This window comes from Aspergillus puulaauensis, chromosome 6 (genome assembly GCF_016861865.1).
Source record: "Aspergillus puulaauensis MK2 DNA, chromosome 6, nearly complete sequence".
Taxonomy (NCBI): Eukaryota; Fungi; Ascomycota; class Eurotiomycetes; order Eurotiales; family Aspergillaceae; genus Aspergillus; species Aspergillus puulaauensis.
In genome coordinates, this window is record NC_054862.1 from 2084351 (window position 1) to 2098659 (window position 14309).

General features: G+C 49.2%; 6 protein-coding genes across 6 annotated transcripts; 1 reads left to right on the forward strand and 5 right to left on the reverse strand.

The window, feature by feature from the left end:
* Nucleotides 1-37: 37 nt before the first annotated feature.
* Nucleotides 38-719, reverse strand: APUU_60800A (uncharacterized protein; the record flags this gene model as incomplete). The annotated part of the gene is made up of 3 exons (XM_041694080.1): nt 38-208; nt 255-533; nt 582-719. 3 exons carry the CDS (start codon nt 717-719, stop codon nt 38-40), a joined length of 588 nt encoding a protein of 195 aa, XP_041559946.1.
* A 1510-nt stretch (nt 720-2229) lies between these two features.
* APUU_60801A (MFS transporter) lies at nt 2230-3996 on the reverse strand (the record flags this gene model as incomplete). The annotated part of the gene is made up of 2 exons (XM_041694081.1): nt 2230-2761; nt 2822-3996. 2 exons carry the CDS (start codon nt 3994-3996, stop codon nt 2230-2232), a joined length of 1707 nt encoding a protein of 568 aa, XP_041559947.1.
* A 697-nt stretch (nt 3997-4693) lies between these two features.
* APUU_60802A (SET domain-containing protein) lies at nt 4694-5482 on the reverse strand (the record flags this gene model as incomplete). The annotated part of the gene is made up of 1 exon (XM_041694082.1): nt 4694-5482. The coding sequence occupies one exon, from the start codon at nt 5480-5482 to the stop codon at nt 4694-4696; it is 789 nt and encodes a 262-aa protein (XP_041559948.1).
* Nucleotides 5483-7056: 1574 nt separating this feature from the next.
* On the reverse strand, nt 7057-8487 carry APUU_60803A (uncharacterized protein; the record flags this gene model as incomplete). Its single annotated transcript, XM_041694083.1, has 1 exon — nt 7057-8487. The coding sequence occupies one exon, from the start codon at nt 8485-8487 to the stop codon at nt 7057-7059; it is 1431 nt and encodes a 476-aa protein (XP_041559949.1).
* A 2407-nt stretch (nt 8488-10894) lies between these two features.
* On the forward strand, nt 10895-11564 carry APUU_60804S (GPI anchored serine-threonine rich family protein; the record flags this gene model as incomplete). The annotated part of the gene is made up of 4 exons (XM_041694084.1): nt 10895-10949; nt 11031-11082; nt 11140-11271; nt 11351-11564. 4 exons carry the CDS (start codon nt 10895-10897, stop codon nt 11562-11564), a joined length of 453 nt encoding a protein of 150 aa, XP_041559950.1.
* Nucleotides 11565-11847: 283 nt separating this feature from the next.
* On the reverse strand, nt 11848-13984 carry APUU_60805A (uncharacterized protein; the record flags this gene model as incomplete). Its single annotated transcript, XM_041694085.1, has 4 exons — nt 11848-12819; nt 12883-13510; nt 13578-13719; nt 13777-13984. The coding sequence occupies 4 exons, from the start codon at nt 13982-13984 to the stop codon at nt 11848-11850; spliced, it is 1950 nt and encodes a 649-aa protein (XP_041559951.1).
* Nucleotides 13985-14309: the final 325 nt, after the last annotated feature.

Sequence of the window (14309 nt, forward strand, 5' to 3'; positions counted from 1 at the left end):
GATTACGGTCCTCTTATTTTTTTTTTTCTTTAAACCGTTATCGTTTGTTTGTCCTACTGTACCTGACTGGTCTGATTTTTCGTTTCTTTGTACAATGCCTTTGCTCTGGGCCAGAAAGTTCGATCTTCAAAATGTCATCTGAAAAACGTTTCTTGAGGTTCTCTAGATTCTCCGTCGTCGGCCCCGGCACTCCCATGTATTCAGCAGCCTGTATAGTTAGTAATATGCTAAATATGGCCATGGTCTATCTATACCTCATCAAAGATGCGGGTGAATCCACCCAATCCGAATTGATCCAGGGGAAGCGATTGCTCGAAGCTCAAAAGATGTCCTTTCATTTCATCATCATCCGTTTGAGCCTTACGCCCAGGGATGATGCTTATTTTAGCTCCAGCATCCTCAAGCCTCGATCGACGAAGCACTATCTGCGTCGCATATCGGGTACACAGATCACTGGCTATGGGGAACGATAACCCAGTGAGTGCTTCGAGAAGTGATGACTTGCCGCTCGACTGGTCTCCAACGACGACAAGCTTTAATGCTATTAGCAATAGCTTACATATGGGGCAATATTCTCAAACCTGAGGCAAGTAAACTGTCTTGCTAACTCCGAGTTCACGAAGTTTATCAATAATACCCAGAATTCGCACCCGACTGTCGTTGTCGAGGCTGTCCATCCCCGACAGCATCGAATCCTTTTTAATCCGTTTTACTCCCATACTGGCTGTATTTTCGAACAAATGGCCCAGATTTTAATTTAGCTCGTGAATCTAACAGCTTTATAACCATGAATACGCTGGGTTGTCCGCTCGAGCCGCAGGATAAGTGGTAACATTCTACTCTACGACGTAAGGGTAAAGAATGCTCCATACCTGGGAAGATATCGTCTGTGAGAGTTTCCGGTCATCTCCCTTGTTCAATCATGTGCTACATGCCACAGACCAAGGATATGTTTATATGCAAGCCTTGTATTAGTTTCTCATGAGGAACTAAAAATTTTGGCAACAGTGCCGGCTTTATGAGTTCCCAGCTTTGAGTACTACGTATCTGTGAAATAATAAGAGGAGCACACCAGTACCATGTTTAGTTGCTTACGCGAGCGGGCAAGCATAGCCTCGAAGTGCAAGGCAGATACATGGCGCTTTTCAAGAGAACTAAGGCCGACCGTGGCCTGTCAAATCATTGCTGAGTATGACAGGATCTACGCTGCCTTCGTCTATCTTTACTATTTTACTACGTATCAATAATAATAATATTAATAATAATAATAATAATACTAATAATAATACTAATAATAATACTAATAATAATACTAATAATAATACTAATAATAATACTAATAATAATACTAATAATAATACTAATAATAATACTAATAATAATACTAATAATAATACTAATAATAATACTAATAATAATACTAATAATAATACTAAAGCTAATACTAAAGCTAATACTAAAGCTAATACTAAAGCGCGAATGGCGGTAATTCTAGCTTCAATAATACCTTCGAAAATACTAGTCATCTGCACGACCGGTATGTGGTTCAACTACTACTGGAAAACTCAACGAGTTGATACGCATGGTCTGCTTGAGATAATCTAAGCACGGGCCATCGCTCCATGGTCTCCAATCCAGTCCTGAATATAAATGCTGTTGCCTTCAATTGTGTATAATGACAGGCAACAAGCAATCACCGCCGTAACTTTGAAAAGTAGTAATAGAGCCAACGAGAACAATAATAAGATTTCCAATAAAGGTAATCCATATATATTTGTAACTTCTAAACAAGCGTCTAACTAATTTATTAAGGCAGGCAGAGGAGATTTATTTTTGTTGGACTACCCGGTCCGTACTTCGCCTGGTCATAATGCGACATATAATGGTAGACCATCTCTCCCCTCAGTACGCTAGACAGGGAAGTGTTGAATGGTGTTACAATATTAAGGAAATCATCTAACAAGCGGTACTGGCTTGGATACATCGAACTCTGGGTATTTGCATTGCAGCTTCAATTGTGACGAGATTGTTAAGCCAATGGTTCTGCACAGTATTCCTGGTGCAGCAGTTAAATTATACAAGAGTTGGGATAAGACGAAGATGCACCTACATAATGCATTGTTGTTGTGAAGAATAGCTTGCCACCGTGTGGCAATATATATACGTAGTCTATATGTGCATCTATCCATCTATTTCGCCGGATCACCTCTATAAACATTTTGTTTTTATTTAGGAAGTACCCTCCTTGGTAGTTCCGTGACCCTCCACGGTAGTCCCCCCAGTCACCGCGTTTTGACCTCCTTCATGCTCTGCATCACCAACGGTCGATTCAGAGGTTGCAGTTTCAGTAGTCTCCGACACACTGTGACGTTCGCTTTCACCTTGAATACCCCCAGAAGCAGCACCAGCCTCCTCATCCGTAGTCTGATTCCTCTTTACATCCAGCGCCGGCGCAAACTTACTCCGCACCCGAATCTGCTTCCCATGTTTATAAAACAAGAACGGAATGATCCCAAGTACAGTCGCAACACCGCCGATGAGACTCCCTCCGCCGCCAATTCCCATGGCCGTGAACATCTGGTTTGTGAAGAGCGGCGCGGCGGCTCCGCAGGCGGATCGGGCGATGGTGTTTGCTGCGATGGCGGAGGCGGCGTACATTATATAGCAATCGACGAGGTAGTTTAGGTATGAGACGAAGATGAGAAGGAGGCAGCTTGAGAGGAAGCATCCGGCGAGGGTGGGGACGATCCAGTGGACATAGCTATATCAGTCAGTATTGTTTGCTTGCACTGTACTCCACCTGGTTTTAGGTGGGACTCACTTGTATTCAGCGGACCACGCAAACCAGAACATGGTAGCCGGAAAACCAACGCCGCCAATCATTGCAAGCGTAAGTCTGTCCTCGGGGACTGTATCCTCCATCTTTTTCTCGCCGCGCTCAATCCTGCGCTGTCGAATGTGTGTATCCCCCAGCACAACCAGGCCTCCGATAAGAGCGCCAACGACAGTCCCAATTAACGGCAGCTCCCCAACGCCCGAGTTCCACCCGCGCCGCTCCTGGAACACAATCGGGTAGATGCTGAAAAGCATATAGAGCAGGGTATAAACCACAGCCATGTAAATCGCACACAAGAGCGAAATCGGATCGAAAAGGATAATCCACGGCCGGGTGAGCGCAACCTTATATATCCCCACCAGTGTGCGATCACTATCCTCAGCCTGCGCCTTGACGTTCTCGTATCCCGGGATCTTAGCCTTGCGGACGCGCTTTGCTTTGTTGCAGAGAACAATCGGCGCGAATGTCTCGGGGATAGTCAGCATCAGGATAGCGGTTGCGCCGCCTAGCCAGAGGAGGACGTAGAAGCTCCATCGCCAGTCTTTGTCTAGTTCGAGGAAGCCGGCGATGACGGGGCCTAGGGCGGGTCCGACGTAGACCATTGCTGAGAAGCCGGCCATGGCGTTGGAGCGCTGTAGAGGATCCCAGAGGTCTGCTAGGACGCCTGGGGAGTTGCTCAAGGGTGCAGAGACGAATGTTCCTGTGAGAAACCGTCCGACGAGCAGGGCGCCGAGGTTCGGCGCGAAAGCGCATAGGAAATTGAAAGCGAGATAGAGCGAGAAGGTGATATAGAAGATCCAGCGGCGGCCGTAGAACTCGCTTAGCGGGGCGAAGATGAGAGGACCAGCGCAGTAGCCGAGCAGGAAGAGAGTGATTGTCAGGCCTGCGACTTCGGTCGACACCTCGAAGTGCTCGGAGATGGAGCCAAAACAGCCACTGGGCGAGCTGGAAGCGAAGGTCGCGTTCACGACGAGTAGGATGGCGGTGATGGTGATGGTGACGCGGCGAGCCATGGACCAGTTCCGGGGGTTCTCGATGTCCCCCGGGGCGAAGTCGACGTATCCATCTTGGTTGAGATAGGGAGAGGGCTCGTCGCGAAGGTCGCGGGTCCGATACGGCTTGTTGACTGCGTAGGAGAGCACGCGCGAGATGGCAGTCATTTCGACATTTGTTGGACTGAGGTGTGAAGAAAGAAGGATGAGATTTAAAAGAAAAAGAGATGATGGGATTTCTAAGCACTGATCATCGCGCTAATAATTTGGATAACAAATGATCCGTAAAAATATACAGGTCGAGGTGGGACAATCTCCGTTATCTCCGCACTGGTGCTTGCCGCTTACCCGTTCCCCACTTGCTTAGTAACGTCACACATCCCCCAACTAGCTATGTATACGTTTATAGAGACTTGATTTGCTAGAATCCATGCGGCTTGTAGACTCACAGCTCCTCCATCTGACCTGTGTCTTCCATCACGAAGGTATCCAATTGAACGTTCCTGAGAGCAATAATCAATCTAGCAGTCAATTCCATGCTTCTCTGAGTTATCAATTCTTACTCGTACCGTATGACAGCTCCATGTTTTGTACTTTGTTTAACGTATAGATAGAAAAGCCTTTGTCCCATCTGTGAAGCAATCGGGAGCAGGTAGTCAATTGATCATATGTATATGATCACTAGCTACATGGCCTGAATGCTACTCCGTAGGCCATCGGCGAGATATCATCCGACACCATCTACATACGTACTGAGCAGACCTGAGCACGGGGTGAGCAGCCTGAGCTGATCACCTCATTATTCCTGCTCTATTGTCGTGTATCTGACTCAAATGTGTTGAAGTCCTAGCTGCGCGAAAGCGGATTACAGACAAGAGACGGACACGTTGATGAGGCGAGGATCCAGATAAACCGGAAATGTCGATTCCGACGTCGCTTTACCACCCAGCTCCAGCTCGCATTGCTGAACAAAGTTCTCTGTGACCTTTGAAACATCCTCGAGTGTGTCTCCACCACTGGCAACGGTCATAAGAGTTTGTTCCATTTCATTGATGTACTTAATCCGGGCGTCGCTGACATCTGAAGGCACCCCTGTGCATTTGCGGCACTCACATTGGTCGAGTTTGAGGAGATGCGTCCGGTCTCCTTGTCGTTCTGCCTTGTCCATCCAGATTTCAGGGGCAAGGTAGTTGACAGTCAGCTCGTCAGAAGGAGAGATCTCAGCTAGAGCTCTAAGTTGCATTTGCTCTTCTTGCGGATTCCAGTAGTAGATCAAATTCGGCTCGCAAGAGTGGTTGAGGTAGACGCCCTTCTCTCCGTAGCCGAATGCCTCTGGTTTCTGCGACCATTCGGCGCACATGTCGTAGCTTGCAATCTGAAATCGATTGAGATTCGAACTGCCCTGGATGATGCTGTAGGATTGCAGCTGCTCCTGGCTCCAACGTGCACTTTCAAAGGCTTCTTGAAACACCTCGGAGCTCAACTGCTGCATACTGAGCATTGCATCAGCCCGGCTCTTGATCACGCCTCCCAGTCGGTCAGTAGCGACGCTGAAGAGAACTGGTTCCTGCATCACTAAATCGCCGGGCTTGAAATGGCGGCCCGCGACAAGCGAGTGTCCTTGGACACTGCTTTCAAGGATTTCGATAGTCATGTTCACAGTGCTTTCGTGGAGGTTTGTTAAGAATGCCGCGGGAGAACATGTTATGATTCAAAAGTTTTTAAAATACAAAATATTTATTATCCCTTCACGAAGGGCTCTCGAGCCTGCCTGGGAATGAAGTAAGTATTTTGTCTCACCCGATCAAGCATCTTGGAAACAATGCTCACCTGATGCCTTTTTTCTTTCTTTCTCCCTCGGCAGCCTTGCTACCGCGGAGCTGAATACCACTGTTGCTCTTCTCTTCCGTCCAGGTGGCCCGAAGATGTCGGTCTTCGAGACTGACGAGTCGGATATCTTGTCTGTCCGTGACTTTGTTCTTGGACTCCCAAAGCCTGACAGCAGAGGGGTTAGAGTTGTTGTGCATTGAGAAATGATGGGATGGATGGAGAAAGGGGTGGGACCCCAGCCGTGTCACGGAGTAGACGTCCGCCAGCAGTATGATATGTTTGACTGCTTTGGTCCGTTTGGCGTAGGAAATTCACTGAGAATTTGCTTAAGCCTATCGCACACACTACATAGCTCATCACCGGCAGGTCTACCTCTCTCCCTTCTTTCCTCATGCTAGAATTTCGTCAGATAGTCTACCAATAAATTCATATTGCTCGAGACCGTCACAAGCCGTACTATTTAGTCAGTATCAACGGATCGCAGTTCGCTATGCTCGGAACAGTATTACCTCGCTAGAAGAAAAACACCGCACATTGATGGTGGATACAGCATAAAATCCGTATCTGTGCTCCGTAGGTAGGCCCCAACCAAGGCGCTGCTGGCTGGCTGCATTGGAACCCCGCCAGCAGTAAGTAGGTGCGCTATGCCCCAACGACGATTCTCTTGTTGGGCACAGGAGTAGGGTCAGGAAGACTATCTTGAAACAATACTCGTGCTTCGTAATGGCCCCCAACCACCTAGTATCGCCTTAGGAGAACTCCGGGCGAGAACCTTAAGTCGGACGGTGGACCTGGGAAAATTAAAGTCTGGAAGGAAGCGGGGCTGTGGTGGCATGGCGTTAAGCCATTCTTATCGACCTCCTGGATTCTGTAAAAGAAGTGATTTGAAGCTCTAGGGGTGAACCTAGAGAGGGGCGAAAGGATTCAGCCGATGTTTCCACTGCCTAGGCCGCGACAGCATCCGCAGGATCCATGTATGTCGTGTCATCCGCTCCGTAATTTGCGGATGATGAAAAGTAAAAATATGCCTAGACTCATGACTACTCCGCGGATCCTTGTGGATGTGCCGCGCTGCCCACTGATCGTCTGTCGGCTAGTGGAGCCGTACAATAATGGAGCTTCCTTCCCGAGTCATATCGAAGATGGATCTGCGTAGTTAATGAGTTAATACTAATAGATCTTTCATCTCCTGCGAGGGCGGAGGGTTTAGACGCCCCCTGAAGGATGCGAATGCCGTGCCTTAGACCCATAACTATGACAATACACATCGTGTTGGTGGACTAACTAACTATAACCCACCTGCGTCATGCGCAAGCAGAACCAAAAGCAGAGCAATGAGGCAAGTTGCAGCCCAAAGTACACAAACAAAACGAGTCATGTCTCCATTCCAAAAGAAACCTAAGCCAAAATCCTAGCAAGCAGAGGATCACCCACAAGGACATCCATATCCCCCAGTTTCATCGTAATATTCACTTCCCAGGGCACCGCCTCCGCCTCCCCCTTCCCCTCCCCCTCCTTCTCCTTTTGTGCCTTCTCTCGAGCAGGCATGATGATGCAAGCCCCCGGAATAAGAGACAGTCCAGCCTCAAAGTCCACGATCTTGCCCAGGCCGTTCCCGAAATCAAGTGCGTAAGAGTCGAGGTGTCGCCAAGTCGTAACGATCACATTCCCCGGCTTTGACTCAATGTTGCTCCAGTCTTCTAGGTCCGCCACTGCCGCGGAGACACTGTAGGCGACGGACTCGTTCATAGAGCTGAGCTTGCCCCGAAGCTGGAGCGCAAGCTGGGTAAGGGCGAGGAGGTCTGCTTCTTCTTCCTTGTTGTTGTTGTTGTCCTGTACGAGATGCTGTATCTCACAGTAGGCTGGGTAGTTCATGTTCCCGACAAATGTACTCGGGAGGGGAGGCTGCACGCGCGAGCGGAGATCCACCGTCAATGTAAGACGGGCGTTCTCATCATTCTTCCTTCGTGCTTTCGACGGATCCTGGGCCCTATCAACAGTAATCCCTAGTACCGCAGTGACTATATCATTACTAGAGATGAACCCTGAGGGCGAGAGGCGCTGCAGAAACTTGCTGCTGCAAGTCTGCTTGAGCAAGGCAATCTTCTCCGGGCTGAAAGTAAACCGCCTAGTCTTGACACCAGAGAACATAGCGGCTTCCATGGCAGCCCATTTCTCTGAGGTGATGTTGGGGTCGAAGAACGGCGTCGCCAGCTCCAGCGACTGTGTGCTCACCAGGGTGTTGCAGCGGGAAGGCCACGAGGAGATCTGGTTCCGGAGGTTGATTTCATTCTCCGCAACGCTGGTTGTTGTAATGGCCATCCCGGTAGCATTGGGTGCGGATTTGGCGTTACAGCACTCGGCGAGCGCCCGTAGAATCACTCCAGCACCCGTGCCATCAAGGGCGAAATGCAGAAATGACATGACGAGGATGATTCTGTTTGGAAAGACGTTTGCCTGGAATCGGACGACGGGGCGTTGCTGGGACGGCGGGATAAAGCACGGCAGAGGCAGATAGGAGTTTATGGGTAGAGTGTGCGACTCGTCGTCATGATTAAAGGATTTGACGTGCAGCATGGGAACTGCCTCAAGTGGACCGGATGGTGCGACAATATGCCCTCTGTTTTGGGGACCGCAGGGTTTACTGCTGTAGGTCACATCGCCTGCCAGCCATGGAAGGTGGGAGACCAGTTTCTTGACGCCATCGTGTACGGTTTGAAGAGCAGTCTTTGTGTCTGGGGTGTTGAAGTACAGCATATAAGGGAGGTAGAATTTTGGGAGGGTGTGGTCGAGCGGGGTGAGGGCGATGGGAGCAAGGGGATTCGCCATGATGCAGTGTAGAGGCCAGAGAAGTCGACTATTCAGAGGTATTTGGCACAAACCGGGAACATCAGGAGGTGTTGGTCCAGCAGGATCAGCCTCGCTCCTTTGTAGGATCGAGCCGATTAGTCACACAGCAGTGGTCAGTTAACTAGGTAGTCATCTATAGGATATCCCACCAAAGCATCCAAAATTTTCTTTCCTTTGTTTACCCAATAATCTTAGCATTACCTATTATGAAAAGAAAAGAAAACAGAAGAGCGGAGAGACAAAAAAGGAAAGAAAACACTGCACAAAACCGGTTCTGGAGGCGGGCAGTGAAGATGTGGACGGACATCCACACCCAACCGGAAACTAACCCACAAGACGCACCCAATATACATGCCGCCGCCTCCAATGCCCGTCAGCACTCGCCCCACTATCATAGTCTCCATATTTGGTGCGGCGCCGCAGATGGCACTGCCAACTTCAAAGAGAGCGATTGTCCAAAAGTAGAGCCATTTCATTTGGAATGTTCCATAGCATTGGCCGAACAAGACCAGGGTAGCCACGGACCCCATCGGAAATCCAACGCCCACCCAAGATAACTTCGCGATCTCGCCTAACGCCTGGTATATATCGCCCTGAATGGAGGCGGCGATTGTAGTATCCAGTCCTTCAAGCAAACTGTTAGCAATGGGTTCCAGTGTCCACAATGCCGTGCTAGCAAGCGAAAATACTGTTGTTTAGAAGCCGCACCGTACAAGAACGCCGTCAGATAGAATCCAGTGCAAGCGAGAAACCACCTCATCCTGCCCATTTCTATTCCAGCCCTACTATCCTGATTGCCATTGCGGCCATCCATTGTCGATGCTTCTGCCTGGGGGGAGGAGAGATCGTAACTCTGATTGCTTTCGCGTCCGCTCATGTTTATGGCAGATATAATTGAGGTGTGCATCGAGGCTGCAATTCATCTTCTTATAGGCCAGCTTTTGTATATGCCACGCTGCCGAGGTCAGTGTTCAATCACATCGTCAGTGATGGTATATCAGTTGAAGCACAAACACTGCAAATGCGACAAACTTCGCTCCATGCATTAGTGCTTACTGTATGTACCTCGATCCACTTGGGATAAGTCTGTTAATAACCACCTAAGAGCGGTGGGATTCCACTCGGCAGATGTGAGCAACCGAGCTGGTCTAGGCCAGACAGATCTACCAGAAAGATGTGGAAGTAATCCAACGCTGCGCCCTGGCTGGTTCCCAGGCCTTTTGTTCCGGCCCGGGAAACCCAGGCCAAGTGATCGGAGTCAACAATCCTGTAGGGATCGACAGCGGCAAGCTAAACATGTGTAAGTATTCGCTATGCAATACAGCTACGATATATGTGCCACCCAGCTGATGTGAAATTTTACTCAGTACGGCGTAGTTCACAAGCTCCCAGTTTACAGCTTCCTCCTCGATTACCTCGGGGGAGTAGGCACCTTGTCAGATTCTTGTTCAAGTTTGCTTGCACTTATTGAATCTACAAAGGGACATTCATAATAACGGCCGAAGTTACAAAGAGGTTTCATGGGTAGCAAATATAGAAGGACCGAGCAGTACCAATCTCATGGACGTAACGAAGAAGAATCGGCTGCGGAACCGGAATATGTAGATATATATACGAGACGGCAGAAGAAAAATTCCGTGAGCTGTCCAAGGCCAGATTTTCACTGTACATTCTCTGCGCCTACTCACACAGCTTTTAATCTGTAGCAAAACGGCTCAACGAGAGGACCAGGGAATTCGAAGAGCTGATATTTGCTCAGGCCGGCTGTTGTAGAGGAATATCCCATTGTCAAACATCCTCGATGCCATCTTTGGTTATCCCGCTTACCCAGGGGTCAACACGGCCGAGATATCATGATCGACAACGACGGTACGCTTATTCCATTGGGTTTACTTTGATAGGTGTCGTAACGTCGGAAATTCTTCGAGCGATACCGAACGGAAAATGACGCACCACTGGCATACGGTAGACCGATTTTTAGTACGTATCTCCGGATAGATCCCGCACATTGCCTTCCGGCACCGACCCGAAGCCAAGAAACATTGATGCGCAAATCACGATATGCGACTATATCGTCTGCCTGTGAATTGAGAATCTCCCCTATTTTACGAGTAGTTGTCTCGGGGCCCTCCCGTTGGCCGATGATCGTCACTCTCTTGAGCGACTTGTGTCATGAGCCCATCACTGAGCTTGACATATAATGCCGAATATGAAGACAAAGTAACCTAGAAAGGGGCCAAGGGGCAGACTAATGTATAAGGGGGCATGCAAACTAGTATGGTGCAGATTATACTGCCAAACACGCGGTGAATTGCTCTCTGTACTAGCTCACACCTCGCATCAACTGAAAAGCTTCATTTCCCATACCCAAGAGCCACATCACACAATGATTCAGCCAAAGTGGCCTCTCCTTCTTTTTACACTTCCTGCAATTAGTTCAGGTAACCATTCCTATATACAACCCGAAGAGAATGTGCAACGGAACTAATTGCCAGGCTTGTCTGTGACAAACCCCAAGACAGGCGATTGGCTCGACCTGACAAAGTCCAGTACAGTTGAATGGTCATCAGAAAGGTACGTGAAGCAATAGGTTGGTAAACTGTGTCCAAACATACCCTAAGAATGCAATAGCTCTGATCCGTCATATATTGCTATCTCTCTCACCAACGAAGACCGCGCTCTCAGCCGCGACGTCACCGTCGCCGAAAATGTGTCGACATCTGATGAATCCTATACATTTGACAGTGTCACTGCTCTTCCTGGGTATGCCACACAGTTCTAAACTTTTCAGGCGGTTACTGGTGCTTGGTACATCGAACTAACGCAATCGTGTGTTTTCTAGGTCCGGCTATGTAATCAAACTAAAGTCCCCAGATGATGGTAATATTGAAGCTCAGTCCGGGGACTTCATCGTTGTCAAACCGGGGGATTCCAATGTGACTAACAACGGCTCGACTACGCACGAGGATGAGGACAATGCTGCTGGACGCGCGGGAATCTATCCCACATTGGGACTCTTTTTGACACTGTTTATGGCCGGTTTTAATGTGTTGTAAATGCACTTGGCGTTGCAAGGTCCGCACTGAGAATTGATTATTGATATTATGTACACACAGCTACAGTAATCAATAATGGCAATGGTTGGTTATTGAGACGTATATTGACGATGGGAGACATCCTACAGAGCGAACTACTCTGATACGCGCGCAGTAGCCCTTCTGCAATTAATTGGAAAAGGTTAGGAATAGACACTGCAGTATTATGATGCAGAGCTTCATCCTAAGATAAAAATGTATAATCGATGGTATTATATTATGTCTATATTGATTCTAAAAAGTGTTAGTCAAATAAATCGCTGGACCACCTTCCCTGGACCTGGAGATCATCAAACCAAGTATCTACATCCTCCCCCACGTCTAGACCGGATTCCTTCCAATCTTCTATAACTGACTGTTGAAAGACTGCTTTGACGGCAGTACCCAGCTTGGATGAGCCACAGACAAATACCTTCGCGCCGTGGCTAAGAAGCTCTGCTACTTGACGCCGTTCCGAGTGCAGCCGGTCCTGTACATACTTGCAACCCGCGCTCTCCCAGGAGTGTTGCGAAAAGGCATAAAACAGCGTTGCTGCACCTGCCTTCTCCCATTTCTCCAAGTCGGACGCATAAAGCCTGTCTGAATTTGCATTCCTGCACCCTATAAATAGGAGTGCCTGCCCAAGTTGCTGGCCTAGTCTGATCTTCTCTGCTCGCTCTTCAGCAAACCCCCTGAAAGGTGTGATGCCAGTCCCTGCACAAATCATAATGACTGGTACCTTCGGGTCGGCCGGCAGATGGAAGCTATAGTGGCTTTCCCTGACGGAAACTTGGGCTATATTCCCGATCTCAAGCCGCTTGAGATAGTTTGTCGTTACCCCAAGAAAGCGGGACTCTGATCGGTTGCGGAATCGCTCGTCAAGGACGCTGTACGTGAGGGAGACAAGGGTTGGGTCTACGACCGGGCTGGACGAGGTGGAGTATCGTCGCATGCACATCGGTGGAAGGAGCGACAGGAAAAATCCGAAAGGGCATGGGAGATCGGGATACCTCTCTAAGATATCTAGAACAGAGACTGGACCCGTGGGGGCCTCGGTGAGTTCGCGCAACGCTGTGCTTGCGCTGCTATCTTCGCCGAGACTTGCGAGGCCAAGGATACTCTTTTTTGAAGCCGGGCTCCCCAACTCGACATATTCACTGAGAAGTTGAGCAACGGGCCAGGGAGCGTTCACAGGTAGTGAGGTATGTGATGTGGGTTGGATGGTGATCTCAGCGTCCTGCAAAGTCCCTCTGTTAACATCTGCCCCAGGCCATGAATGGATGGGAGTCTAAGTACATACCCACGGCAAGCCAAATATTCTGAGAACTCTACTCACGGTCTCTGGCGGATTCACCGGAAGCACGTTGAGATAGTCACCAGCAGAGTATGTCATATGCGAAGGCAACCTGAATACAATCTGCCTCTTCTCGCGGACACCAGGGCCAGTTAGCAGGGCAGAGCCTTCTATTCTCGCGTGGAATACATCATGTTTGAGGTTAGAGGCCCGCGCCGAGGGACTAATCTCAATGTCAAGTCCGTTGAAATCTTCTTGCGTCCGCTGCTCAATATCACCTGAAATTGCCGGCCACAGGGAGGAATCTGTCCAGCAGTCAAAGTCATCCAAGACTGTTCCCAGGGCTACATCACTTTCTCCACGATGTGTCAAACGAGTGGCTCCACGCTGCACCAGGATGTCGTCCAGCCACTTCGGTACTTTTTGATAAGTTGACGACCAGTCGTGGTGGCCGCAGCCAAATACCGCAAACTGGACGCCGCTTAACTTTGCGTCAGGTTCGTTCCTGAGCCATCCCACAAACTTTCCCGCGTTGTCTCCGGGTGTCCCTTCGAAAGTAGCAGTAACAAAGACGACTTCAGAGGGCAACCTATCATCTGCCACCGCCAATAACCTCATCTCGCTCTCCCGATACCTGTCGCGCAAATGCTGGCGCTGTTGGGTAAAGCCTCAGAGATTCGCGGAGACAGGCTTGTAAGTACTCGAGCTGCGCGAGATGTTCGAATTTGATTGTAGAGCTTCCGATCACCCTATCCACCTCTTGCTGAGCCTTGTGGTAGGCGCTGGAATTTTTGAGAAGGGAGAGCACAGTAAATGAGAGTAACCCAGATGTGGTTTCGTGTCCTGCGAAAGGTTAACGAAGAGTGAATCAAGCGTCGAACCCGTACCGCTGCGACCTACCTGCAATAAGGAATGTAAGCATATTATTTATGATGTTCTCATCAGACATCGTTTCTCCCGTTTGGGGGTCCTGGCCCCTAATCAAGGCGTTGAGCAGGTTCTTCTTGTCTGATGGCTCTCGCCGGCGTCTATCAAGCACATTCTGCGCAACGCACTTCATTTTCTCAATGTTGACCTCGTAGTTTCTGGTTGCTGTCTTCATCAGCATATTTGCGATCGGTGGCCGACTGCTCCTCTGTCAGAGGGTCTATGCGCACTGGAATGTCAACGGGGAGACGTAAGGTTGAGTTGATAGTAAGGTCGATGGAATGAGGCCGCGGGTTCAGGATATGGGCTCCTACGAGGGGGAGGGATGATTGATTGAGTATTCGCTGGGCTATCGCTGGGAGTATCACGAGAAGACTAAAACACAGTAAGCGCTATTATGCAGGGGAAGCGAGTAGGCAGAGGCCATACAAGACTGGTAGCATGACTGCCAACGAGACAATCACACCAACAATATAAAACCACCGAAACCTTGCGCAGTGTCGCCG